This window comes from Crocodylus siamensis, chromosome 5 (assembly GCF_052110815.1).
Source record: "Crocodylus siamensis isolate JL-2025a chromosome 5, ASM5211081v1, whole genome shotgun sequence".
Taxonomy (NCBI): Eukaryota; Metazoa; Chordata; order Crocodylia; family Crocodylidae; genus Crocodylus; species Crocodylus siamensis.
Genome location: NC_143399.1, coordinates 1,875,806 through 1,902,306, shown reverse-complemented (window position 1 = coordinate 1,902,306; position 26,501 = coordinate 1,875,806). Strand labels below are relative to the sequence as shown.

Genomic DNA, 26,501 nt, shown 5'->3' with positions numbered 1-26,501 from the left:
AAGGGGATGTGCATCTGTTGAACAGTCTGCTAAGACAATAGTGGAGGCCTGGCTCTTGCTGGGCTTTCTAGACTAGCCAATGTGTGCACGAACGTTGTGTAGGTCAGAGCCTCTGAGCTCACAGACCAAAATGGTTTGGGGACAGACTTTAGCAGAGGAGAGTGGTGTGAAAAGATGGAGAGGAGCGGTCCCAGCAAGGTTGCCTGCCCTTGCAGGGCATCAGTTAGGCCTATTCCCCCCCTTCACATGCACTGGCAGAAGGCACAATAGGTTGGCAGCTTAGAGCAGGGGTTGACTACCTATAAGCTGGTCCTAGCCCTGCCCACCTCTAACCCGAGCTGGGCTGTTAAATACAAAGGATGAGGAAAGGGGAAGCAGGTGCTGCTGAAAGGGGCAGAGATGGGGTGAAGAAATTCCCGTGTTCATGCAAGCCTCCTGTTGGCCACCATTTGTCCTCTTCGGAGAGTCCATGCTGTGAGCACTGCCCTGCCCCTCGGTCCTGTGTGATGCTGGAGGGGAAAGGTGACTTGTAGGGCAGGACCAGTGTGAATCTGTCACAGCAGCCATAATGGCCTTAAACCTAGACTGCTCCATCAAGTTTGGGAACTGGTTGGTATCTTGGGGCACAGCAGTGACTGTCTGGGCAGCTCCGTTCCGGGAAGCGAATGGCCAGCTGAAGAAACAAAGGGCTTTGCAGCCAGTCCCTGACAGGTGGGATGTGCCATCCCGAGCTCCCCACTGCTCTTCTGCAGCAGAGACCTGTGACTGTTGGGCATGTGGTCTACGTGTGGTCCCCATCACCAAGTGCAAGGCCAGCTCACAGAGCAGGGTGTTTTCAGTCTTCCGTTAGCTCCAACACATCTCACTCGAGGCCACTTGAGTTCACCTTGTTTCAAGCCCTGTAGCACAAAGGTGAGCAAGCTGAATCCCAGCTTTGGGTATTACAGCTCTGTAAGGAAACAGGAGTCCCTCAGGGTGCAGTGGGCCCCGTCACCTCAAACCCAAAGCTTGTAAATTCTGGAAGCTTTTTGCAGTGGCCTGTACTGTGAGAACCCCATGAACCGAATCTGCAGCTTCTTTCTGTAGCAGAGTGGCCTTCCTGCCCAGCTCTCTGGCGAGCCTGGGTTTGGAAATAGTGCCTTGCGATGCGTGGCATCTGCTCTTTCCAAGTGTGATGAACATCTCCTTCTGTTTTGTTCCTAAAGTTGCAAAAGTGACACCTACGGTCTCTGAACCTGACCAGCAGCTGCCAGGTAAAGGGGTCTGATGAGGTCTGCATGTTTCACAGGCACAGCTGCCAATGCTGTGGAGAGGGCTTACCCAGAATGCTTGCTAATCATAAACCCGGGGAAGGAGTCTTGATTCTTCATGTGCAAATGACTCTGGCTTCAGCATCGTTATTGGTCAGTCAGAGGGGGTATCCAAGATTTAGACTGCAGACTGTCAGTCTGATATGCTTACTTTGCCGAACAGTCTGAAGGGGCCAGATCATGGGCAGTATGGCCTAGGGGTTAGGTCCCTGAGGGAAGATAGGAGCCAGAAGCTGGGTTAGAGTTCAGGAGCCAAATTACCAGATTTGGAAGGAAATCCAGGGAGAGTCCACAGCATGAGCCAGGGGCAGTGTCTGGGAATCAGATGCCAAGTTATCAACCAAGAACAGAGCCAAGCAGGGTCAGGAGATGGGTCCAAAGTTGGAGTCCAAGGATGGAGCGGGGACCAGGAGGCTGGCCGCAGCAGGCTAGCTCAGACCTGTTGGCTCGGGAAGGCAAGCTGGTCAACTAGCTGGGCAGTGCTTGCCAGCCAGAAGCCCAAGGCAGGTGCAGTTGCCCAGGCTGGGCTCCCTGAGAGGGTCCCTGACGCAATCCTAAGCTAAGGCACCGGTGTTGAGAAGCTCCCGGAACTCCTCCAAGTAGGAAGCTGGCTGCTGTCTTGAGTGACCGTGAGGATGTTCCTTGTATTTATCCAGTAGCTTGTTGGGGCAGTGCAGTGTTATCACAGAGGCAGCAGCTCCACAGCTGTTAAGTGAAGGGGGCATTGCTGCAGCAGTGGTGATGGGCACAGTGCTTCCCCGGAGCAGCTTCCTCATGCCAGACCTGGCAGGAGAGCGAGAGGGGCGGTCATTGTCACTCTCCTTCAGGAGCCAGCACAAGGACTTCAAGGAAGCCAGGTGGTGGGGCACATCTGGGCAGGGGAGGCTTGTTGCCAAGACAGCCATGCTCCTTTCAGCTGCTGGACTGCTGCCCCTTTGTCACCACAGAGCCCATCTGCCAGCCTGTATGTGCGAGGCTCTGTGGGCAATTCCCAGTACCCTGAGCTTCTGAATTGCCCCCTTGGTAAATGGCAGCTCGTGAACTGCAGCTAATGAATCCTGGCATTCTCTGGACCAAGTGGGACAAGGGAGGGGGTCCCCCGGGTCTGAGGTCCCATCTGAGTGGTCTTGTCTTCTGCTGCTGGCACCCCCATGAGCACCTTTCACCCAGCTGCCTGGCTAGCTCACCACTGCACCTCCCTCACTTCCCTAAAGCCTCCAAGATGCTGCTGCCATTGGTGTAACCACATTAGGTTCTGTACTGCTGTGTGCTACTCGGGCCTCTTCCATGCCCAGTGCCCAGAAATGCTGACCTCGTTTCCCTTGTCCTCGCAGCCGTACGTGGGAGAGTCACCAGGATGTCTGTCATCACAGAGGCGCAGAGCAGGCTCCAAGAAAATGAGATGGAGGTGGATCCGTCCTCTTCGATGCAAGCAAGAAATGCTGTGGCAGCTCCAGGTGAGTGGCCGGCTGGTAAATGCTTTGCATGCAGAGCGGGACAGGTTGTGAGAGGCTGGTGCCTGGCTGGAAAGTAGGTTCTGCCCGTTGACGAGGGTCTTGAGGCACCTGGCAGAGCCTCCTGATGCGATGGAGGTAAATGTTGCCAATTGTTTGCACACCCAGGAGTAAACCTGACGTTGGTTTATCGGGGCTGTGTAACCAAGTGTCGCTAGCTGCAGTTCTTGGGAATGGCAGACCTCTGGCTGGCCAGGGGAAGACGGCAGGTGCACAGGCAGCTAACGATGCTATGTGATCACACCATTAATACACTTGTTGCCTAAAGCAGGGTTGTCTGACTTCTAAGCCACTGGAGGCTGCACAGGCAGGCACCCCTGCTGCTGCACTCCCCATTCCCTGGCCTTACCCTCAGCTCCCTGGTCACAGGCTACGTCCTCTCTTCTGCTTTTTTCAGTGAGCACAGGTGCTCCAGGCCACCAGGTCCCTTAGTATCACAGGATGTGCCGCCCTGCCCAATCCCTCTGGGATGCGGGCAGGAAGCAGCAGCCGAGGGAGAGTGGGGAGCCTGGAGACCCCTGCTGCTGCTGCAGCCAGAGTGATGGAGCAAGTGGCAGCTGGGTGGGAGCCTGGGGGGCTACATGAAAATGCCACGTGGTTGTTAAACCGAAGGCAGCGTGTCCCTGTAAACGAGTTGTACAGCAGCATAAAGGCCAGTCTTGCACCTGAATTCTGCAGTACCTCAATGCAGGGGTCAGCAAGCTACAGCCTGTGGGTGGGACCCAGCCTGCTAAGTGATGTCACACACCCCGTGGAGCCAGAACTTGAGCGGTGCAGGGTCACGAGTGTCATGATCTGCTTTGGAACGAGCTCAGCTTACATGGCTGCTGCTCAAAGGGTTGTCACCCCCTGCCCTAGCCCAGGTGAGAATGGCCCTTGTGCTTCTTTATGGTTGTGCCCTTTGTTGTTTGGCCCAAACTCTCATGGCACAAACCTCTTTTCTCTTCCCCTTTCCCTGAACCCTCTCTGCCCTCTGGGTTTTGCACACGGAAACCCTCTGTCCTTGCTTCTGAGGCCTAATCAATGCTCTTCCATTGCTGCACTTCCCTTCAGCCATCAGTCAAACCCGGGTTAGCAGGCAGCGTTGTGCTACAGAATCCTCGCTGGCAAACGAAATGGTGGAAGAACATCTTCCCCCTGCCAGGAGCAGCTCTTCCTCATATCCAGGTACAGGGAGCAGTGGGAGGAGCGTGGACTTGTTGATCAGCATTGCAGCAGCGTCTGTTGGGGCTTGGTTTCCCTATACTTGAGGCAACCTTCACTCAATAGTGCTTTAGGGGTGCTAAGACACCCCTCGGTGGCTTCCAGTTAAAAGGTCATTTTGCTGTCAAGTTGCATCTGTTTGGACGTGCCAGCTCTCGAACTGGTTTCTCAAAGTAGATGTCTTCTGGGAAGGCAGCACTGAAAGCAGAACACACCAAAGGATCGCTCTCTAGAAGATAGGGCTCTGTGCAAATGGGATGTCATTAACCTAGGCCTAGACAAAGGGTGGGGGGTTCTTTTTAGACGGGACTGCTTTTCAGGGGTGATGGATATGTCCTTTTTTTCTCAGTTCGGAGGAAATCTAATATCGTGAAAGAGATGGAGAAGATGAAGAACAAGAGGGAAGAGAAGAGAGCTCAGAATAGTGAAATCAGGACGAAACGGGCACAGGTGGGGAATGGCACTGCTTATAAAACAGAGCTAACGGAGAAACCGGGTTAGTGTATGCATATTGGGCAAGCTGGATATCGAGCATGGGTTTTTTGGATTACTTTGCATTCTTTAAAAGGCTCTTCTCATAGATAGAATCTCTTTAGGAATCTCAGGTAGTTGATTTTTGGATGTTGGGGGAGGGTGGTTAATTCCCTGACCGTTTTTTTTCTGCCAGTCCAGGGATTGCTGCAGCAGGTGGAGCTTCACAATGTTCTTGCAGGTCTTTTGCTGTGCCAGTAGACTCCACCTGACTCCACTGGGTCTCTGAGCTGAGCTAACTCTACTAACCGCTGCTAGCCCTAGAAAGCAGCCTGGTGCCAAGTGCAGCTCTGGAGCTTGTTGACGGCGTAAGGCAGGCTGCTGGCAAACCTCATCGCAGGGCAGGCAGATCAAGCTGAGCTAGTCATATGGTTACAGAGCTTGTAACCAGATAATGAGGCTGTAGACCGTGCTAGATCTCTATTGCGTGGCCTCTCTTCTCTTGGCCATATGAAGCCTCACAAGGGAGAGCTGCTGGTGCAGGATTCTCCTGCTGTCCTCCCTAGATCAGTGGTTCTCAACCTCTTAAATACAAGACACCCCTTGGGAAATGCCAGCTCTGTGTTCTCACTCCTTTTTTTTGACTACAGAAAAAAAATTAGAGGAATTCTCCCATTGCAAAGAGCTGAGCAAGCTGGGCGGAATGACTTTAGCAATACAGATTCCTAAATGAAATCTGGGATTATCTTGTGAATCCTAACAGTGCAAACACTGCTTGGCACTTTTGAAATGATCTCCAGGCACCCCATCATACTGCAGTACCCTGGATGAGAATCATGGCCCTAGAAAAAGCAGGGAGCTGGCTCAACGCTGGGTTGATTGTCCTTAGTTTTCTATGGTGTGGCATCTTTGTCAGCATGGTGGAGCCCTTGCCGACTCCAGTGTTGCTGTGCTGTGCTGTGCTTTGTACAGGGCTAGCATGCTGGATGTGGTGGTACCGCGAGGCAGCAGTGGGCTGGAAGTGGGAAATCCTAGGTGTCTTGGTGGAGGGCAGTGGATGTAGGCAGTGAGGAGGAACAGCAGCAGAATGCAACTGCGGATCTCCTTGGAAGTTGTCCTTCCTGCTGCATGGGACAAGTCCCCCTGCCTGGCCTTAAATGTTCCAGCAGGTGATTTGCAGCACCATGGGGTTCCTCTACAGACCAGGGCACCTAGTGTTGGTATTTGACACCCTCTTGGCTGTGGCCTGTAGCAGCTGAAATACCTTATTGCCTGTCATTGACCTGCAGGAATTCGACAGCAGCTGCCCGAACTGGGAGTTTGCACGAATGATCAAAGAAGTCCAAGCAACTTTGGCCTGTCGGCCCATATCCATGGATGATCCGGTGAGTCAATATTGGCACCGACTGCCATGGAAATACCACGGGAGTCTGCCTTTCATCATGCTGTGGCTGGGGCTGGGGCTACAACCTGGCCAGAAACATTGGCCTTGGTACTTGCTTAGCGTAACCTAGTAGAAGTATGGATGAGCTAGAACAGAGTCCCACTGTGCTCGACTGGCTGAGCTTGTTCCTATTGCACCAGAGCTGTGGGCTAAACATTAAGGGTAACATTCAAACCAGGTCAGTGGACAAAGCAGTGAAGGGGGTTGCATCACCTCTGGAGTTGCTCGAGCTTTCATTAAACACCCAGATAGCTGGAGTGATCTTCTCGTGACAAAGCTGTACTCCAGACCACCACATGTAGTGTTCCATTGCTGCGCAGCAAGCTCCACGACAGGTGATTGGGGCAAAGGGATCTCCTGCGAGGCAGGATTGGACCAAAAGAAATCTTGTGCAGTTCAGTAAAGATAAGTGCAAAGTCCTGCACTTAGGACAGAGCAGTCCCATGCACTGGGACAGGCTGGGGACCAACTGGCTGGACAGCAGCTCTGCAGAAAAGGACTTGGGGGAACGGGGGACAAAAAGCTGAACAGAAGCCAGCAGTTACCAAGAAGGCTCCCGGCATCCTGGGCTGCATTGGGAGGAGCACTGCCAGCAGATCGAGGGCAGTGATTCTATTCAGCACTGGTGAGGCTACATCTGAAGTCCTGTGTTCAGTTGTGGTCCCCCCACTACAGAAAGGATGTGGACACATTGGAGAAAGTCCAGCGGAGAGCAACAAAATGGTTTGGGGGTTGGGGGTCATGACTGGTGAGGAGAGGAAACTGGGCTGATTTAGTCTGGAGAAGAGAAAACTGATGGGGATTGAACAGCAGCCTTCAACTCCCTGCAGGGGGGTGCAAAGAGGATGAAGCTGGGCTGTTTTCAGTGGGGGCACATGACAGGACAAGGAGTAATGGGCTCAACCTGCAGCGAGGGAAGTTGAGGTTGGATATTAGGAAAAGCTTTCACTAGGAGGGTGGTGAAGCGCTGGAACAGGTTACCCAGAGAGGTGGTGCAATCTCCATCCTTGGAGGTTATGAAGACCCGGGTAGACAAAGCCTTGGCTGGGATGATGTAGTTGGGGCTGATCCTGCTTGGAGCAGGGGTTGGACTAGATGTGACCTCCTGAGCTCTCTTCAACCCTGGTTTTCTATGATTCTACGACCTACAGCCAGCATCATGTTTGTACAAGCCACGGGCATTTGCCTAGCGCTTTCCTCTAGTCAACACCTCCCCCCACTGACTGCAAACCGATAGGATCAAAGCCAGCCCTGATGGGCTACCGAATCTGTGGAGTCTTGTACGGGCTGAATTCAGCCCAGTGGCTGCAAAAAACAGCTCCTCTGTTTGGCTCAGTCTCTCATGATGGAAGGCTGCTGGCAGGGCTTGGTTGGAAGGGATCATGCGGCAAAGCAGCTGTCACTTTTCAGGAGCAGGTGAATCTTGAGCAGCAGAAAAGTTCTTTCCAGCAAGGCTGTGTCCTCCCCAGCAGCCTCATTGCCTGAGCACTCCTGCCATAGTTTGAGCAGCAGCTGCTCCATAGCATAGGCTCAGCCTGAGACGGCACATACATGACTGGGGAGTCCTGGAGCTCTCTGCTCGGTCTCTGGTAACCTGTCATCCTTCTCCCCCAGATAGAAGAACACAGGATTTGTGTTTGTGTGAGGAAGCGGCCCCTCAATAAGCAAGGTAAGCACGAACGGGTGAAGCCTGCCCTGTGCGCTGAGCGGGGTTGGACATGGCCTCCTTCGTGTGACGTACCGAACATTGCCCTCAACAGAGCGTCTCAAGAAGGAATGTGACGTGATCACAGTTCCCAGCAAGAACGTCCTGCTGGTGCACGAGCCCAAGTTGAAGGTGGACCTCACCAAGTACCTGGAAAACCAAGCCTTCAAATTTGACTACTCATTTGATGAAACGGCCTCCAACGAGATGGTGTATAGGTAATGGACTTTGCCACTTGGTGGAGGCAGACGACTTAGTCTGTCTCCACCATAAGATGTAGTCTGTCTCATGAGTAAATTGAAAGCAGCTGTCTCTGGTTATGTAGTTAGGGGCATTCGATCTGCAGGTGCTTGTAAGGTCACATCTGACTACCCCCGATTTGGTTAGAAACCAGCAGGCTGTATGTCCATTAAGCCTCTTGGTGAAGTTTCAGTCATAGTCCAAGAGAAATCGGGTTGGAAGGGCCCTCCAGAGGTCGTCTGGTCCAGCCCTCCACCCCATTCAGGCCCAGCCCTATCCAAACCATACCATAGAAATCCACTGCCCAGGCTCTTAGCAGAACTAGTCAGCCCTGACACAACACAAGGCATTGTGCCTGGACCTGCCCCAGGGAAGCAGGGGACCGCGGCAGCCCATGTCCCACTGCTCCGAACGTTGTTAATATACACTCGAGAGATCCCAGGCAGAGGTCATGCCCTGGCCACAGAAGAAAGCAACACCCTTGCCCTGACCCCATACCAGTCTGACCAGGGGGGAAATTCCTTCCTGACCCCAATGCAGCATCAGCCTGACACCGAGTGTTTTTTTTTTTTTAACTCCTGGCATTGTTTGTTTTGTTGGGATTCCTGGGTGGAAATGGCCTCCACTGTGCCTTACTCTTGTCTTTATACATAATCACAGACAATGAGGGCTGGAAGGGAGTTCAGGAGTCGCATCTAGTCCAATCCCTGCTCCAAGCAGGACCAGCCCCGACTACATCATCCCAGCCAGGGCTTTGTCTACCAGGGTCTTAAACACGTGCAAGGATGGAGACTCCACCACCTCTCTGGGGAACCTGTTGCAGTGTTTTATGGCCCTCCATGGGAGAGAGTGTTTTCTTAATATCTAACCTCAACTTCCCTTGCTGCAGCTAGAGCCCATTGCTCAGTGTCCTGTCATCTGCCCCCACTAAGCTCTAGGTTTTGTGTTCTGAATTCCCAGGTTCACCGCAAGGCCTCTTGTGCAGACGATCTTTGAGGGCGGGAAGGCCACGTGTTTTGCATATGGCCAAACGGGCAGTGGCAAAACGCATGTAAGTGCTTGGGTTTGCAGTGTCTCTAGTTGTCCCAACCTACCTGGTGCAACGCTATGTTGCTCCTCAGTGATTTTTCTCTAGAAACTGCATCTTCTTTTTTTTATCAAAAGGAGGCTGGATGAACACCTTGCTGGGGTCATTTCACCTCAGCATCCTTTCCTGCCCACAGCAGGGGGTCAGACTTGACGATCTGCTCTGGTCCCTTCTGACCCTACCTACTATGCAACTATCATCCTCTAAAATGACAGCAATAGGCCACTTGGCTAAGATCAAGTGTGCCTGGGGGCATCCGAACTCCCAGGTCTCTGGACCTGGGGCTTGCATACAGAATGCCCAACTGAATAGGCAGAGTATCTGAACCCCCAGACCTGTGGGCGTGGAAAGGAGGATCCTGGCCTGGTGATCGTCTCATGGCTTGTGGAGTTTTGTAGACACAGTTATTGAACTTGGAACTGAATTGCCACGGGGAGACGGGTCACTTGTCAGCAGATGGGCTAATAATGTTGACTCGACAATGGAAGGCAGCAGTTGCTGCCTTTTGGTGGGCAGGAAAAGTTGTACGGCTGACTCTAACGCGCAGCCCGTGAAGAGCAGGAGGATCTGTTATCCAGGGCTCTGTCTCAAATTGGCACATTTTAGTATAAGAGCATAAGCACTGCCCTGTCCTGGGTCGGACCCTAGGTCCATCTTGGCCAGTCTCCTGCGTCACATCGTGGCAGAGGCTGGAGGGAAAGTGATGGGCTGAGCAGGGTTTCCCCCTGTTCCTCTCTCCCTTGCAGCCTCCAGCATTGAAGGTCTGATGCAGAGGCCATGCCTCTCACTCCCAAGCTCAATGGCTACTGATGCCCTTTTCCTCCAAGCATGGGTCCAGTCCCGTGGTGAATCTGGCTACACTCTTGGCTTCCACCACATCTAGTGGAAATGAGTCCCACACATCAGTGACACGCTGGGGGGAAAAAACTTCCTGGTGTTAATTTTAAACTCCTTCCCTGCTAGTTTCATGTTACAACCCCTAGCTCTGGCACCTTGGTCATGTTACAGTCCCCAGCCTATGAGACTAGGGTGCCAGCCTGCACACTGAGGTGTGAGGATCACATGTCATGTGTCCTGGATTGGTGTAGAGGCCCTAACACTTGCATGAGACGAGGTGTGTTTTTTACATGCACATGCTATAGGTGGCATCTCCATTTCTGCAGGTTACATTTGTCCATGGCTCAGAGTGCAATATATTATGGGGGGTGCAGTGTCTTGCTAGCCTGACTTCTCAGTAATGACCTGCCTTTATTTTATAGACCATGGGAGGAGATTTCTCAGGGAGAGCTCAGAATGCTTCCAAGGGGATCTATGCATTTGCATGTAAGTTGCTTCTAAGGGTTTGAACTAGAAACCAGTGCGTCTCTGTGCATGTACACGCATGTGTGTGCTTGGATCGTATCTATTATAGTGAAGCCTGTAAGACCTTTGAAGGTCCTTATGAATAAAAATATATGTAAGGATGCAGCTGGGACTGGTCTGTGATCTAGCTGACTATTGCCTCCTTTCCCTGTTAGCACGGGATGTCTTCCTCCTCCAGAACCAGTCACGGTACAGGAACCTGAGCCTGGAAGTCTACGTGACGTTCTTTGAAATCTATAATGGGAAGGTGAGACATTGCATATCTGTAACTTAAATCACTTATTTGTATTTGGCGCATTTTTTACCTCCTGCTTGCACATCCCTGTTGGGTGCTGGGTCTTTTGTGCCTCTGGAAGGATTTAATGGGGAAGTTTGGGTGATGTGTTGCTGGTCTGCCACTGTGGCACTGGGCTTTGCTTCCCTTCAAGACGTGGGTAGGGAGACGGACCCAAGGAAAGGAACCATCTTTGTGCTTCAATCCAGGTGTTCGACCTACTGAACAAGAAGGCAAAGCTCCGCGTGCTGGAAGACGGCAAGCAGCAGGTCCAGGTGGTCGGCCTCCAAGAGCACCAGGTCAGCTGTGCTGAGGATGTCATCAGGATGATCGAGATGGGCAGTGCCTGCAGGTTCGTCTCCAGAGGAAGCAGCAGTTTCTTTCTAGCTCCCATTAGAACTGGACCATCCGTAACTTTGGCCGCTTGACCAGGCTTCAGATGAGAGTTGGCTAACAACACTCCCCTGTGATGAGTATACCCTTCAGTTCCCAGGGGAGTAAGATCAGTCAGTATGGTACAAGGCCAGGGCACAGATACTGTAAGGGGTGGCTTGTTTTATGAAAAGCCTGTAGGAGGCCTCTGTCTGTCTCCTTAAAGGCCTCTCGGTCAGCACCTGCCTATCAGGAGCTTCTCAAGGCCTGTCGAACACGCTGCAGCACAGACCTCACTGGGCAGCTGAGAGCTGAGGCCCTGCTTGCCCTAGGGTCAGGAGGGGCAGCACAACTTCGGGCTTTTCCCCTGTGTGGCTGCTCTCTGCCCTGTGCCGCTGTGAGAAGCATCTCCTCCAGGTGAGATGGTAACCAGCAGCTGGCCAGGCTCCCGGGACAGCGCACTGCTCTTCCAGCCTGTTTGCAGCTTGCTTTGGTGAAGGCAGTCGGTACTGCACTCCAGACGTGAGCCTCTCCTCCCCGTGCTCTGAGGCTGAAGCACAAACTGCTCTTAAAAAACCTACTTCCAAACTCTACTTCCAAAGGCAGTCCCGTCTGTAGAGCTTTTTCTTACCTAGTTCCCTGAGGGAAGGGTGGGGAGGTGACCCTACCATCTCTTTTGGCAGCAAGCAGCATTTGACTGATATGACCCCCTTCCTAGTAAACGGTTATGGAGATTTGAAGATTGGGGGTAGGGGGGCTTTCAGTAGCTCACATGCCTCTTAGCTAAATATATACATGCTCACCAAAGCCAGTAGCAAACCCAAACCGGCCCTGGTGACCTTCCAGTGCTCGCAAACTATGAAGAGCTTTAGTCCAGCCTGCAAGTCTAACGGGTGCGTTTGCAGCAAACCGCACCCAGCTCTGTGCTGTGTAGACCTGATACATGAGGGATGCAGGCAGGGTTTGGGCTGGCCACTAACATAGCCAGTAGGGGAATGGATTGGTTTAAGAGGCCAAGGGAAAACATCCCATCCCTGGTGCCAGGCCCTGTGAGGACTTGTAGTGCAGGACTGGGGTGATGGGCCAACTCCACTTCCTCAGGAGAGCAAGGGCTGGTCACAAACAGGTGATGGGGCCCGTTGTGTAGCACAACGGGCTGAGCCGGAGCCTGGACTTGGGGCGTCAGAAGTGCTGCCCAGGAGAAACACTCCTCTATGGGAGGGACAGCCTGCAGTGCACAGCTTCCAGGCCTGAATAGGTCAATGAGAAGTTCAAAGCACAGCCAGGACAGAGAGAGTGGTGGGCTTGGGAGGGTCTGGAAGGAGGGGTTAGGAGTGGATTGAATTGAGCTGCAGGAATCGGGCACTGGTCACATCTTGTATTAGCCTGCGTGAAATAACAGGCAAGGCAGCTAGACCGTGTCACTCTGTCTGGCTGTGTAACTTGAGGCCAGCTCTCCTAGTGCTCGCCCCAGAGATGTCTTGACTCCTGAATTCCTCCTGTCTTTGTATCCCTCCCTGCAGGACATCTGGGCAGACCTTTGCGAACTCCAGCTCCTCCCGTTCCCACGCCTGCTTCCAGATCCTCCTCCGCCGCCGTGGGAAGCTTCACGGCAAGTTTTCCTTGGTGGACTTGGCTGGGAACGAGCGGGGTGCGGATACCTCCAGCGCTGACCGGCAGACACGTATGGAAGGGGCAGAGATCAACAAGAGCCTGCTGGCCCTGAAGGTAGGCAGTCACCCGTAAGAGCCGTGCCTAGATGGGGGCGCCCTTTTGGCTTGGCATAGTGTGACCAGCACAGTCTTCCCAGCACAGAGCAGTTTCTTATGGAACACTTGTACACGGAGACAGAGGAAAAAAATGCCCCGAGGCCCTGCCCATCTCTGCGCTTAAGCTACGTGGCTTATTAGCAGTCACAGTGTGATGTTGGAGGGCACAGAATGGTGATGCTGTCACACCTGGGATGTCTCTGGCAGCTTTTATTTTTATCTGGATAAGTACAAAAGAAGCCAAAGCCAGGTCCTCTGAACTAGACACCAGCTTATTGGGGTATTGGCAATCGGGCATCATTACCAAGAGCAGCTGCAAACAGAGGAGAACAGACATGCTTGCTGGCCCCTCAGAATCCATTCTCACGGTCTGAGGTGAGTTTGGGACTCCCAGCCCTATTCCGTCATGTGGAGATTTATACAGGTCAGATGTCTGTATTCCTGCCCATTTCTTTGAGAGAACGATATCTTGGCCAGTCGAGCAGGGAAACCAAGTCACGACCTGTGACCCTTGTTCTTTCCCGTGGTTGCTTTAGCACTGAGTGGTCACTGCCCTGTGCATTTCCCGTGAAACTGTCCCTGCTCCTCTTGCATGCTGGTCGTTGATCACAGAAGCAGTTCAGCCCAGTTCACAAAGCATCTGTGAGGAGGACTGTAGGGACATACCCAGTGCAGCAGAAAGGGGTGAGGGGTGTGCAGGACTCCCTGACAGCAGCAGTGCCACGCAGTGCTCAAGGCGACTGTGTGTGAAAGCCAAAGCAGTTAAGCCATTGCGTGGAGCTCCTGCAGATTGAGAAGCGCTGGGACCCAGTGGACCTGGACCCTGACAGAGCCCTTAGGGTGGTGCCACAGCAGCCATCTAGTGCCATAGTGTGCTGGCAGGAGACGCTGTGTTGACAAGGCTCCCATGGTTTATTTCCTAGGAGTGCATCCGCGCGCTCGGCCAGAACAAGTCCCACACGCCGTTCCGGGAGAGCAAGCTGACCCAGGTGCTGCGGGACTCCTTTATAGGCTCCAACTCCCGGACCTGCATGGTGAGCACAGCACTTCACGGACAAACCCAGTGTCTGATTCAAGCACCTAAACCTATCGGATTTAGGCAGCTGATCGCTCAGAAAAGCAGGTGTCTAAAAGTGACCAGACCTTTCTTAACGACGCCAGCCCAAATCCGGTCACTTTGCAGGTGAAAGATTTAATTTTCTTTCCTGGAAACTTCCCCAGCTGAGCTAGTTTCTTCTGGCTGATGCCACCAAGAGCCACTCTGCATTCAGAGTTTAGTTATCAACCCCCTGCAGAAGCCAGAAGGAATAGCTCCCACACCAACAAGTTTACTAAGTGCCTGCTGGCCTGCAACAGCGGGACCAGAGCAAGGTACTCCCACCAGTACTGAATGCTGAACTGGTGGAGCTCTCTGCGCTCCAGGCCCTGTGGAGAGGTGGCAGGTGTCTCACTGTGCCAGAGTTCAGTTCCCCAAGGTGAAAAAAACCAGCAAATAGCGGGGCTGGATGTAGAACTCAGTTTCCCCAGCTCAGAAGTCTCTTGCTGCCAGACAACATACAACAGGAGCCTGGATTATAGCAAGGAAGGGTGAAGAGCTGATTAAGTTGAGGTCTAGGAATTTAATAACTTGGGGGTCAAAGATCCAGTCTACAGAGCCCTGGCACCCAGCCCCCAGTGCTGCCTGTTTGTCCCAGCTGGGGTCTGTACTGGACTGGGAGCATGCAGTTGGTCTGGGGTGCATGTTGCTGGCGGCGTTTGGAGGCTGGTCCAGGGCATAAGCTGCCTGTGGCACCTGTACCGAACCAGCCCCAGGATGTGGATCCAGCATGCAGGGACAATCTGCAGGCCTGATCCAGCCCACAGACTTAGCTGGCCACTAATCTGTGCAGCCCAAGTTTCACACCGTAGTTTTAGAAGGAAGAAGTCATGTCTGAACCCAGGCTGTAAAACAACAGGTCACTAAGCTGTCTGCCTGGGATGTTTGCCCCATATTGTCTCGCCGGCAGGAGCCCACGTGGCCTGTAACAACCTCCTGTGTATTTGCAGATCGCCATGATTTCACCCGGCATGAGCTCTTGTGAATACACCCTGAACACCCTGAGATACGCTGACAGGTAACACTTCTCACACAGTGGCTTCACCCTGAGCAAAGGTTCTGCCCGTACTGCTGTTCTGTGTTGACTTTGGCAACACGCCTTTGAAGCTGCAGGGTCTCTACCTCACGTAGGGGAGACATGGGTGCTAGCTCTCCCTGGTCCTAGGGGTAGGTTCATAGATTTCATAGACATCAGGGCTGGAAGGGACCTCGGGAGATCGAGTCCAGCCCCCGCCCAAAGGGCAGGAAGTCAGCTGGGGTCATAGGATCCCAGCAAGATAAGCATCCAATTTGCTCTTGAAGGTGTTCAATGTAGGTGCTTGAACCACCTCCGCTGGCAGACTGTTCCAGACCTTGGGGGCTCAGACAGTAAAGAAATTCTTCCTTATGCCTGAAACGGTCTCGCAGTAGTTTATGGCCATTTGACCTCGACACCCCTTGGGGTGCTCTGCTGAACAAACGCTCCCCCAGAGCCTGGTGGTCACCCCTGATAAACTTATAGGTGGCCATCAGATCACCCCTGAGCCTGCGCTTTTCCAGGCTAAAGAGAAAACTATAGGCCAGTTAGTCTCACCTCGATCCTAGGCAAGCTGTTTGAGAAAATTATGCTGGCACACATCCAGGAGGGGCCAGCTGGGGACTGCATGCTTAGGGGCAACCAGCACGGGTTCATCAGTGGCAGGTCCTGTCAGACCAACCTGGCGGCCTTTTACAATCAGATCACCAGATCATTAGATGCAGGGGTAGCAGTGGACATCGTCTTCCTGGACTTGCGGAAGGCTTTTGACACTGTCTCTCACCCCGTTCTCATTAAGAAACTGGGGGACTGCAGTGTCCATGCCCACACAGTCAAATGGGTCGCCAACTGGCTGGAGGGAACACCCAGAGGGTGGTAGTGGATGCGTCCTTCTCAACCTGGAGGGACGTGGGCAGTGGGGGTCCGCAGGGCTCGGTCCTCGGGCCCGCACTGTTCAACATTTTCATCAGTGATTGGACGAGGGGGTAAAAAGCACCTGTTCACATTTGCTGATGACACTAAGATGTGTGGGGGGGGTGGGCACACTGGAAGGATACAACAGGATACAATCAGACCTAGACAGGTTACAAGGGTGGGCGGATGAGAATAGGATGGGATTCAACACAGACAAGTGCAAGGTGATGCACCTGGGGAGGAACAACCGGCACCTTACCTACAGGTTGGGGAACTCCCCTCTTGTCAGCATGGAGGCGGAAAAGGATCTGGGGGTCATCATTGATGAACATGGGCCGGCAGCGTGGAGAGGCAGTTAGGAAGGCCAACCGCACCTTGTCAAGCATCCACAGATGCATCTCGAGCAGGTCCAGGGAGGTGATCCTCCCCCTCGATGTGGCACTGGTCAGGCCACAGCTGGAGGACTGCGTCCAGGTCTGGGCACCACACTTCAAGGGGGATGTGGACAGCATGGAGAGGGGTCAGAGGAGGCCACTCGCATGGTGAGAGGGCAGCAGGGCAGGCCCTACGAGGACAGACTGAGGGACCTGAACCTGTTCAGCCTCCACAAGAGAAGGCTGAGGGGGATCTTGTGGCCTGTTATAAACTAATCAGGGGGGACCAGCAGGCACTGGGGGAGTCCCTATTTCCCCGAGCACTGCCAGGAGTGACCAGGAATAACGGTCACAAGCTGGCAGAGGGCAGGTTTAGGTTAGATATCAGGAAGCGCTACTTCACGGTCAGGGCGGCTAGGGTCTGGAACCAACGTCCAAGAGAAGTGGTGCAGGCTCCTACCCTGGGGGTGTTTAAGAGGAGGTTAGATGAACACCTTGCTGGGGTCGTTTGACCCCCATACTCTTTCCTGCCACGGCAGGGGGTCGGACTAGATGATCTGCTCAGGTCCCTTCTGATCCTAGAAACTATGAAACTATGAGCCCCATGGCTCTCAGCCTGTCGTCATAAGGTCTGTTTTCCTGACCTCTGATTATGCGTGTGGCTCTTCTCTGGACTCTCTCAAGCTTCTCCTCATCCTTTTTGAATTTTGGGGCCCAAAACTGGACGCAGTACTCCAGCTGCAGCCTCACCAAGGCCGAGTACAAGGGGAGAATGACGTCCCGGGATTTGACTGAGAAGCATCTATGGATGCAAACCAGTGTTCGGGTCGCTTTACTAGCCGCAGCATCGCATTGCAGGCTCACGTTCATCTTGTGGTCAATGATGGCTCCCAAGTCTCTTTCTGCCGTAGTGCTAGCCAGCGTACCACTGCCGAGCCTACAAGGATGCTGCAGGGTTTTCCTTCCACGGTGGAGAACTTTGCATTTTTCGGTGTTAAACACCATCAAATTCTTGCCTGCCCATTTGCTGAGCCTGTTCAGGTCAGCCTGGATCACCCGCCTGTCTTCTGGCGTGGATGCTTTGCCCCAAAGTTTGGTGTCATCGGCGAACTTGGCCAGTCCGCTCCTGACTCCAAAGTCCACATCATTAATGAAGATGTTGAACAGTATGGGTCCCAGGACAGAGCCTTGAGGGACCCCACGGGTCACAGGGCACCACGATGAGTGACTGCCATCAATCACAACTCTCTGGGTCCGACCACGGAGCCAGTTTCCCAGCCAGCGGATCGTGGTGGAGCCAAGGCCACAATTGGGCAGTTTCCCCAAGAGGTGATCGTGGGATACCAGATCAAAAGCTTTTTTGAAGTCAAGATATATGACATCAATCTCTTCTCCCTTGTCCAGGTGATAGGTCACCTGGTCATAGAAGGAAATGAGATTGGTCAAGCAAGACCTACCCACAACAAACCCGTGCTGGCAATCCCTCAGGATGTTAGCGTTGGCTGGTCCATTAAGGATGTCCTCTTTAATAAACTTTTCTAACATCTTCCCCAGGATAGAAGTCAGGCTATTGGGCCTATAGTTAGCTGGATCCACTTTCCTCCCTTTCTTGAAGATCGGCACCACATTGGCCTTCTTCCAGTCCTGGGGCACTACACCAGAGCGCCAGGAGCTCTCGAAGATGCATGCCAGGGGCTGGGCTATGATGCTCACCAGCTCCTTGAGTACCCTGGGGTGTAGGTTGTCAGGGCCGGCTGACTTGAAGGTATCCAGCTTCTCAAGGTGTTCCTTCACGAGGTCAGCATTGATGGAGGGTAGGGGATCTCCCTCACCCGGACCTCCCTGTCCCATAGCAGGCATGGGCGTCCCGTGGGACTGATGAAAGACTGACGCAAAGTGCCCATTTAATAGGTTGGCTTTTTCCTGGGCGTCAGTTGTCCCATCTGGTTCAGCAGGGGTCCAGTGTTGCCCTTGCTTTTCCTCCGGCTCCCTGCATATATGAAAAAGGACTTTTTATTGTCCTTGATGCTCAAAGCTAGTTGGAGTTCAGTTGCAGCCTTGGCTTTCCTGGTTTGCTTCCTGCAGGACCGGACCAGTGCAGAATAATCCTCCTTGGAGCTGAATCCTGTCCTCCATCCTTTGTAGGCTTTTCTTTTTAGCCTTAGGAGGTCTGCTAGGTCCCTGGAGAGCCAGGGGGGCTGCTGTGCCCTCTTGCTGCCTTTCCTCCAAGATGGAATAGACTTAGCTTGTGCATTGAGGATCACTCCCTTGAGAAGCAACCACTCTTCTCGAACTCCCATCTCACTGGGGTCATGGTCCCTGAGGGCCTGGCCGACTAGCCTCTTGAGCTTGTCAAAGTCGGCTTTTCTGAAGTCAAGGACTTCTGTGTTGCTGACTGACTTGCCAGCTTTACGGCGGATGGTGAAGGTGATCAGCTCGTGGTCGCTGTCACCCAGCTTCCCATCGATCACTAGGTCGCCGATTAGGTCGTCCCCCGTAGCCAGTACCAGGTCGAGCAGCGCTTTGCCTCTCGTTGGCCCATACACTTCTTGAGTCGGGTAGAGGTCATCCACGCACGAGAGAAAGCTTTGCGACCGCTCGGATTTTGCTGAGTGATCTTCCCACGAGATGTCCGGGTAATTGAAGTCACCCATGACCACCATGGTCCTGGAGCATGCGGCCTCAGCCAGTTCCTGGGCGAACTCCTGGTCAAGCTCAGGACTTTGGGTGGGAGGTCTGTAGTAGAGTCCCACCGTTGTCTCCTGTGCCGTGTTCCCCATGAATTTTAACCCAGAGGGTCTCTAGCTGTCCACCCTGGTCGCCAAGATCAGCTTGCAGGAACATGTAGCTTTCCTTTGCATAGACAGCTACACCCCCGCCCCTTTTGTCCACATGATCCCTCCTGTACAGGGTATAGCCCTCTATACCCATGGTCCAGTCATGGGTGGAGTCCCACCAGGTCTCCGTTATCCCAATGACATCATATTTCTTTGCACTGAGCAGGAGGATGAGCTCCTCCTGCTTGTTCCCCAGGCTCCTGGCATTAGTGTACAGGCAGGCAAGTGTGCCCTTGGGGGCTCTTGCCTTGCCCACAGATTGTGCCAGGGCTGGGGCAGGGGTGGGCTCCCTTTAGTGCCTTGGTCTGCTGGTTTTGCAAGGGTCGCTCAGTGGGCCAGCAGTGGCAATCGTCCCCCCCGTCCCCCAGCGGGCTTAGTTTAAAGCCCGGTGGAGCAGGTCAGCCAGCCTGGCTGAGAAGAGCCCCCTCCCCAGGGGAGAGAGGTGGAGGCCATCTCTTCCCAGCAGCTCGCTGCCTCTCTCGCCAAAGAGCGGGCTGTGGTCATGGAGGCCAAAGCCTTCCCGATAACACCAGCGCCGCAGTCTTTGGTTCACTGCATGGATCCTCCTCTCCCTCCTCAGCCCATAGCCCGAGACTGGGAGGATCGAGGAAAACACCACCTGAGCTCCCAGACCCCTAAGCCCCGCTCCCAACTCCCTGTAGCGCCTCATGACCTGGCTGGGGGGCTCCGAGCCGTGTCATTGGTGCCCACGTGAATAAGGAGCATGGGGTAGTGGTCTGTGGGCCGGAGGAGCTGTGGGATCCTCTCCGCAATGTCCCGGATGCGGGTCCCCGGGAAGCCGCAGACTTCCTGGGCTAAGGGGTTGGGGTGGCAGATTGCCCCCTCAGTCCCCCGCAGGATGGAGTCTCCCACAACAAACACTTACGTTTTGTCTTGGGGAGAGCGGGGGCGGTAGCTGCAGGTGAGCCCGTGTTGCCTGTGGGAGCTGGCAACTGCGCAGGCTCTGCTGGGGCTGCAAGAGGTGCGAACCTGTTGCTAAGCTCTGGCGGGGCAGGGGCCTTGGTGCGGCGGGCCTTGGGGCCCTTGACCACCTTGGTCCATGGCCCTGACTGGGCAGAGCGGGAGGTCCCGGAGTCCTCCTTTGTTCTGGAGGGAGACCGTTGTCTACCCTCCGGCTCCCGGGGGAGAAGCACCTGGCAGTAGGAGTCAGTCTCCTGCTCGCAGTCCCTGATGGCACGCAGTCTCTGGCCTGTGGCCTGGAGCTCCTCCAGCTGGTGTGCCAGAGACCCCAAAAGGGCGCAGACCCCACACGGGGAGGTGGCTGTGCTCCCAGGCCCCTGAGCCTGAAAAAGGGACAGGCAGCCCCCACAGCCAAGAGCCAGGGGCTCCGTCTGCGTGAAGCCCTCAGGGACCATGACCCCAGGGAGATGGGAGTTCAAGAAGAGTGGTTGCTTCTCAAGGAAGCGATCCTCAGTGCACAAGCGAAATCTATTCCAACACGGAGGAAAGGCAGCATGAAGGCACAGCAGCCCCCCTGGCTCTCCAGAGACCTAGCGGACCTACTGTGGCTAAAAAGGAAAGCCTACAAAGGATGGAGGATGGGATTCACCTCCAAGGAGGATTACTCCGCGCTGGTCCGGTCCTGCAGGGAGCAAACCAGGAAAGCCAAGGCTGCAGCTGAACTCCAACTAGCTTCAGGCATCAAGGACAACAAAAAGTCCTTTTTCAGATACGTGGGGAGCCGGAGGAAAAGCAAGGACAATGTTGGACCCCTGCTAAACCAGATGGGGCAACTGACAACTGACGCCCAGGAAAAAGCCAACCTATTAAATAGGTACTTTGCGTCAGTCTTTCATCAGTCCCACGGGACGCCCATGCCTGCTATGGGACAGGGAGATCTAGGTGAGGGGGATCCCCTACCCTGCATCAATGCTGACCTTGCGAAGGAACACCTTGAGAAGCTGGAGACCTTCAAGTCAGCCGGCCCTGACAACCTGCACCCCAGGGTACTCAAGGAGCTGGCGAGCGTCATAGCCCAGCCCCTGGCACAGGTCTTCGAGAGCTCCTGGCGCTCTGGTGTAGTGCCCGAAGACTGGGAGAAGGCCAATGTGGTGCCGATCTTCAAGAAAGGGAGAAGAGTGGATCCGGCTAACTACAGGCCCATTAGCCTGACTTCTATCCTGGGGAAGATCTTAGAAAAGTTTATTAAGGAGGCCATCCTTGAGGGACTGGCCCAGGCTAACATCCTAAGGGACAGCCAGCACGGGTTTGTTGCGGGTAGGTCTTGTTTGACCAATCTCATTTCCTTCTATGACCAGGTGACCTATCACCTGGACGAGGGAGAAGAGATTGATGTCATATATCTTGACTTCAAAAAAGCTTTTGATCTGGTATCCCATGATCACCTCTTGGCCAAACTGACCAGTTGTGGCCTTGGCTCCACCACGATCCGCTGGCTGGGAAATTGGCTTCGTGGTCGGACCCAGAGGGTTGTGATTGATGGCAGTCACTCATCGTGGTGCCCTGTGACCAGTGGGGTCCCTCAAGGCTCTGTCCTGGGACCCATACTGTTCAACATCTTCATTAATGATGTGGACTTTGGAGTCAGGAGTGGACTGGCCACGTTCGCCGATGACACCAAACTTTGGGGCAAAGCATCCACGCCAGAAGATAGGCGGGTGATCCAGGCTGACCTGGACAAGCTCAGCAAATGGGCAGACGAGAACCTCATGGTGTTTAACACCGGTAAATGCAAGGTTCTCCACCTTGGGAGGAAAAACCTGCAGCACCCTTATAGGCTCAGTAGTGCTACGTTGGTTAGCACTACAGAAGAAAGAGACTTGGGGGTCATCATTGACCACAAGATGAACATGAGCCTGCAATGTGATGCTGCGGCTAGTAAAGCGACCAAAATGCTGGCGTGCATCCATAGATGCTTCTCGAGCAAATCCCGGGACGTCATTCTCCCCTTGTACTCGGCCTTGGTGAGGCCGCAGCTGGAGTACTGCGTCCAGTTTTGGGCCCCGCAATTCAAAAAGGATGTGGAGAAGCTTGAGAGAGTCCAGAGGAGAGCCACGCGCATGATCAGAGGTCAGGAAAACAGATCTTATGACGACAGGCTGAGAGCCATGGGACTCTTTAGCCTGGAAAAGCGTAGGCTCAGGGGTGATCTGATGGCCACCTATAAGTTTATCAGGGGTGACCACCAGGATCTGGGGGAACGTCTGTTCACCAGAGCGCCCCAAGGGATGACGAGGTCGAACGGTCACAAACTCCTGCAAGACCGTTTCAGGCTGGACATAAGGAAGAATTTCTTTACTGTCCGAGCCCCCAAGGTCTGGAACAGTCTGCCAGCGGAGGTGGTTCAAGCACCTACACTGAACACCTTCAAGAGTAAATTGGATGCTTATCTTGCTGGGATCCTATGACCCCAGCTGACATCCTGCCCTTTGGGCAGGGGGCTGGACTCAGTGATCTCCCAAGGTCCCTTCCAGCCCTGATGTCTATGAAATCTATGAAAGATCCATGCCAGGGGCTGAGCTATGATGCCTGCCAGCTCTTTAAGTACCCTTGGGTGTAACCCGTCAGGACCAGCTGACTTGAAGGTGTCCAGCCTGTCAAGGTGATCCTTCATGAGGTCAGCTTCGATGAAGGGCAAGGAATCTCCCTCGCCCAGGCCTCCCTGACCCACAGTGGGCAGGGCCGTCCCGTGGGACTGGTGGTAAACTGATGCAAAGTACCCGTTTAGCAAGTTCGCTTTTTCCTGGGCATCGGTTGTCAGCTGCCCCATCTGGTTTAGCAGGTGTCCAGTGTTGCCCTTGCTTTTCCTCTGGCTCCCCACATACCTAAAAAAGGACTTTTTATTGTCCTTGATATTTGTAGCTGGCTGGAGTTCCATCGCAGCCTTGGCTGTCCTGATTTTGCTCTCTGCAAGTCTAGACTAATGCAGAGTATTTTTCCTTGGTAGCGGTTCCAGTCCTCCATCCTTTGTAGGTCTTCCTTTTAAGATGCAGGAGGTCTGCCAGTTCCCTGGAGAGCCAAGGGGGCTGCTGTGCCCTCCTGCTGCCTTTCCTCCGAGATGAGAGAGACTTTGCTTGTGCATTCAGGATTGCTCCCTTGAGGAGCAACCACTTGTCCTGAACTCCCCTCCCCTTTGGGTTGTGGCTGTTCAGGGCCTCACTGACAAGCCTCCTTAGTTAGTCTTGTTAGTTTTAAACCCATCTCCTGCCAATCTCAGGAAGTGCCCCTTGGTGCTAGCTTTCTGGGAAGTGATGAGCAGTTCTATTTTTGTTCACATTCTTCATGCTGCTGTCGCCCTCTCGTGCTCCCCTCATCTGTCTGCTTTCCCAGCTGAAGAGGCCAAGCCTTTTCGGTCTCCTGCTGACTCTCTTCCATCATATCTAATCCAACTTGGGCTTCACAATGCCTGACTCGAGCCCCTTGCAGCCTTGTGGGATCTCCGGGCCCAGCTGGTGCCCAAGCCTTTGACCCCCAGGGTGATTCAGGCGCCTTGGAGAGCAGTGCAGAAGCCAGCAGCCTGTGTGGGGGTTGATGGGATGTCGGGCTGACTCCCCTCTTCCCCAGTAATTGTTCTGGATGACTCGGGGCTGGGGTTGGACTTGGCGGGCTCCCGCAGGCCCCTAGGGGTACGCTGGCTCGGTTGGATCCACGAGCAGGCTCCGAGTGCCAGGCCAGGGGGAGGCACTTGTCTCTGAACCAACTCGGCTGCGACCCTTCTGCCAGCACCAGGCCCCTCCCTAGTCAGGGTGCTGCCCTGGGAACGGGCGTGAGCTTAGGCATCCCATATCCCAGACGTGTGCCACACCGCCTACCACACCAGGGACTCGGCCTGTGGACCGACAGATCTCTTGTACGAAGCGATGCTGTTGGCTTGGTTCTGGGGGGGTTGTTGGGCCGGGGCTGCAGAGACGCACTGAAGCCCCAACCCTGGCTGCCTCTGGGGCAAGGGGGGAGCTCTTCCCTGCTCAGGCCTCCCGGTGACCCAGGGCAGCCACAGCCTCCAGCCTGCTGCCGACAACCAGGAGGGCCCAGGCTTCTTGCACTTGCCTTCTCCGGTGCCTTGTTGACTCGGCCCACCTGGCTCATACGCCCCAACTGGCAGTCCCTGGCCCAGATCCCTCATGGCTTCGGGGCAGGGAGCTGGCAGGTGGATGTAGCAGCTGTGGACAACAGACTGCAGCTCCCTTGAGACTGTGCCAGGTCAGTGCATGGAGGCTCTTGTGCGTCATGGCCTCAGCAGAGCGTGCCCGGGGCGTGGGGGAGCAGATCTCTGTGTCTGGTTCGCATCCGGCTCCAGCTGGCACCAGCAGGTTGGTTTGATCAGAGAGAGGCTCAGTTCCACGTGGAGCAGAGCGCCAGTGACCTGGGCAGCTTGTCAGCCACAGGGGCTGTGGGTGATTCGGTGACGGGGGGGCCCAGGGATTGCCGCACAGAACAGGCACAGGGGGAAGCGCATTGCAGTCATTGACGGCAGCCTCCTTCCCTTCACGGAGCCTGGTTGTTGCAAAGCTGTTCTCAGCAGCTCCTGGGTGACCCTCAGCCCGGCCCTGATGCAATCCTTCCCCTTCCCAGGGTGAAAGAGCTCAGCCCTCACAACGGAGGTGCCGGCGAGATGCAGACCCACATGGAGACGGAGAGCGAGGAGGCAGAGACCAGTGAGGAAGGGTCAGGCCCGCAACTTGAGGTACATGGCTGGCAGGGGAGGAGCTGCCTGGGTTTGGCGCAGGGTGAATGACGTCTCTCGGCTCACCTGAATCTGCTCTCCCCACCAAACAGCAGCTGGGCAAGGACGAAGAGGAGCTCTCTCCCCACATGTCCAGCTTCCGCTACGCCATGACACAGATCAGCGAGCTGGAGGAGAAGGCCGTGGAGGAACTCCGGGAGATGAGACAGGTGAGGGGAGGGGTGCGCTGCCAATAACAATAAGCAGCCGGGGGGCGGCCTGGGAGCTGGGGTGGGGATGGACCCTGGGCAATGTGTTGGATGATGCCCAGCCCTTTCTCTTACCCATTACTTTTCACATCAACTGATTTGTGTTGGCACCAAGGCGCTGCAAACTTGGGGCATAGACCAGTGGTTCTCAGCGTCATTAAGGCCCCTGTGCACGTGCACACACCCTACCTCTCAGAGTGCCAGTTCTGAGCCTGCACGCACACACACATGTCCATCCTACTTGTGTTGTGAGCAGCAGCTGTCCTGATCTGGCTGTTTAGATGCACATGGTCTCAGAACGGTTCAGCTTGGCCATATCTCCCACGCTGTGACCTGGGGGAGCAGGGTTCAAGCTGGAGCAGCTGCCTGCACTTAAGGCTCAGAACAAGTGGCTTGGAGAACTGCCCTTGCTGCCGGTGCTGCCCTTAGCCCCAAACTGCTCATCAGCGTCACAGGCAATGGCCACCTTCACACCTGTCCCTCTCCTTACACCTCACTCCTGAATGCAGAAAATGACCCAGTGCGACAACCTGCTGGAAATGACGGAGCAGCCGGACTACGACCTGGAGACCTTTGTCAGCCAAGCCATGTGCCTGCTGAAGGAGGAGACGAGGCGTGCCTTCGGGATCCTAGGTACGGGCCCCCTTCCGGATGCCTCCTGCTCCCTTCTGCCTGTCCTGTGGCTGGCAGGAGGGCTGGGTGCGGGGGTAGCACTGAAGGCAGCATCCAGGAGCCTGCACTGACCAGTGGGATTCTCCCTGGCATCTCTTACTCGTTCGTGGAGTGCTGCAGAGAAAGGAGAGTGGTGCTTGGAGGCCCCTGGCTCCCTGCACGGCCAGCCCAGTGTGGGGGCTGGAAGCATCTCAGCTCGCTGGCTGCACAGTCTGTGCCTGGCCTATGGCAGAGCTCAGTGGGGGAATCCCCCTCCCCCTGACATGATGTAGGAGGGAGAGAGCAAGGGACCATCGCCAGCCAGCTCTGGCAGCCGTGGGGCTGCCCGAGCTGGAGTCGGGGGATCCTGAACTACCGCAGCTGAGAACTTAACAACTTTCTCCCCCCTTTTGCAGACACGCTGGAGTCCCTGCAGCTCGCCATGCAGATGGAGGAGCAAGCCAGCCAGCAGATGAGCAAGAGGAAGCTGCAGTAAACGTATCGGCCCCTGGTTCACTAGCAAAGCCCTTGTCTGTGTGTCTGTCACTGATTTTGGCATTTCTCCCTCAACGGGGACACACAGTGTCCCTGGGGTTGTCCCCTAGCAAGGCACCATGTCGGCCCTGTGCCAAGCTCCGCTGTCTCCAGCCCCTTTAGCAGGCACGGCTCTCTTGAGAGCCCTGGGAGTGGGGAGGGCTGGCAGAGGGAGCTGCCTCCTCAAGCATGTCGTGGTGCAGCCAAGTCGGCACCCATCCTCCAGCCCACAGAATCGTTTAGGCTCCCTGCCACATTTTAATGTTGCACAGCCACGAGGCTCTGCCCAATTGGGGGTGGGGAGGAGGGGAGGAAAATCAGCATTTTCTTAAGCTTGTTTAAAATAAATAAATGTTTTGTCCTCACCACAGTGTCTCTGAGTGGTTCTTGGCAGCTTCGCTCGCCTGTGCTCCCT

At 54.6% G+C, this 26,501-nt stretch overlaps 1 protein-coding gene across 3 annotated transcripts in view; it reads left to right on the top strand.

The window, feature by feature from the left end:
* KIF2C (kinesin family member 2C) overlaps positions 1-26,474 on the top strand; it is a 35,939-nt gene extending 9,465 nt beyond the window's left edge. Inside the window, exons 5-22 of one of the 3 annotated variants that reach the window (XM_090046660.1) lie at positions 1,206-1,253; positions 2,645-2,767; positions 3,878-3,991; positions 4,377-4,477; positions 5,788-5,883; positions 7,557-7,611; positions 7,703-7,865; positions 8,848-8,938; positions 10,234-10,297; positions 10,492-10,583; positions 10,820-10,962; positions 12,506-12,710; positions 13,675-13,785; positions 14,798-14,865; positions 24,542-24,653; positions 24,749-24,862; positions 25,411-25,534; positions 25,969-26,474. In XM_090046660.1, the coding sequence (XP_089902786.1) occupies positions 1,206-1,253; positions 2,645-2,767; positions 3,878-3,991; positions 4,377-4,477; positions 5,788-5,883; positions 7,557-7,611; positions 7,703-7,865; positions 8,848-8,938; positions 10,234-10,297; positions 10,492-10,583; positions 10,820-10,962; positions 12,506-12,710; positions 13,675-13,785; positions 14,798-14,865; positions 24,542-24,653; positions 24,749-24,862; positions 25,411-25,534; positions 25,969-26,048 (1,904 nt within the window). In that variant the 3' untranslated portion in view covers positions 26,049-26,474. Of the gene's footprint in view, positions 1-1,205; positions 1,254-2,644; positions 2,768-3,877; positions 3,992-4,376; positions 4,478-5,787; positions 5,884-7,556; positions 7,612-7,702; positions 7,866-8,847; positions 8,939-10,233; positions 10,298-10,491; positions 10,584-10,819; positions 10,963-12,505; positions 12,711-13,674; positions 13,786-14,797; positions 14,866-24,541; positions 24,654-24,745; positions 24,863-25,410; positions 25,535-25,968 lie in introns of all 3 variants that reach the window. The other 2 variants (XM_090046659.1, XM_090046661.1) reach the window with 2 other exon arrangements.
* Positions 26,475-26,501: the final 27 nt, after the last annotated feature.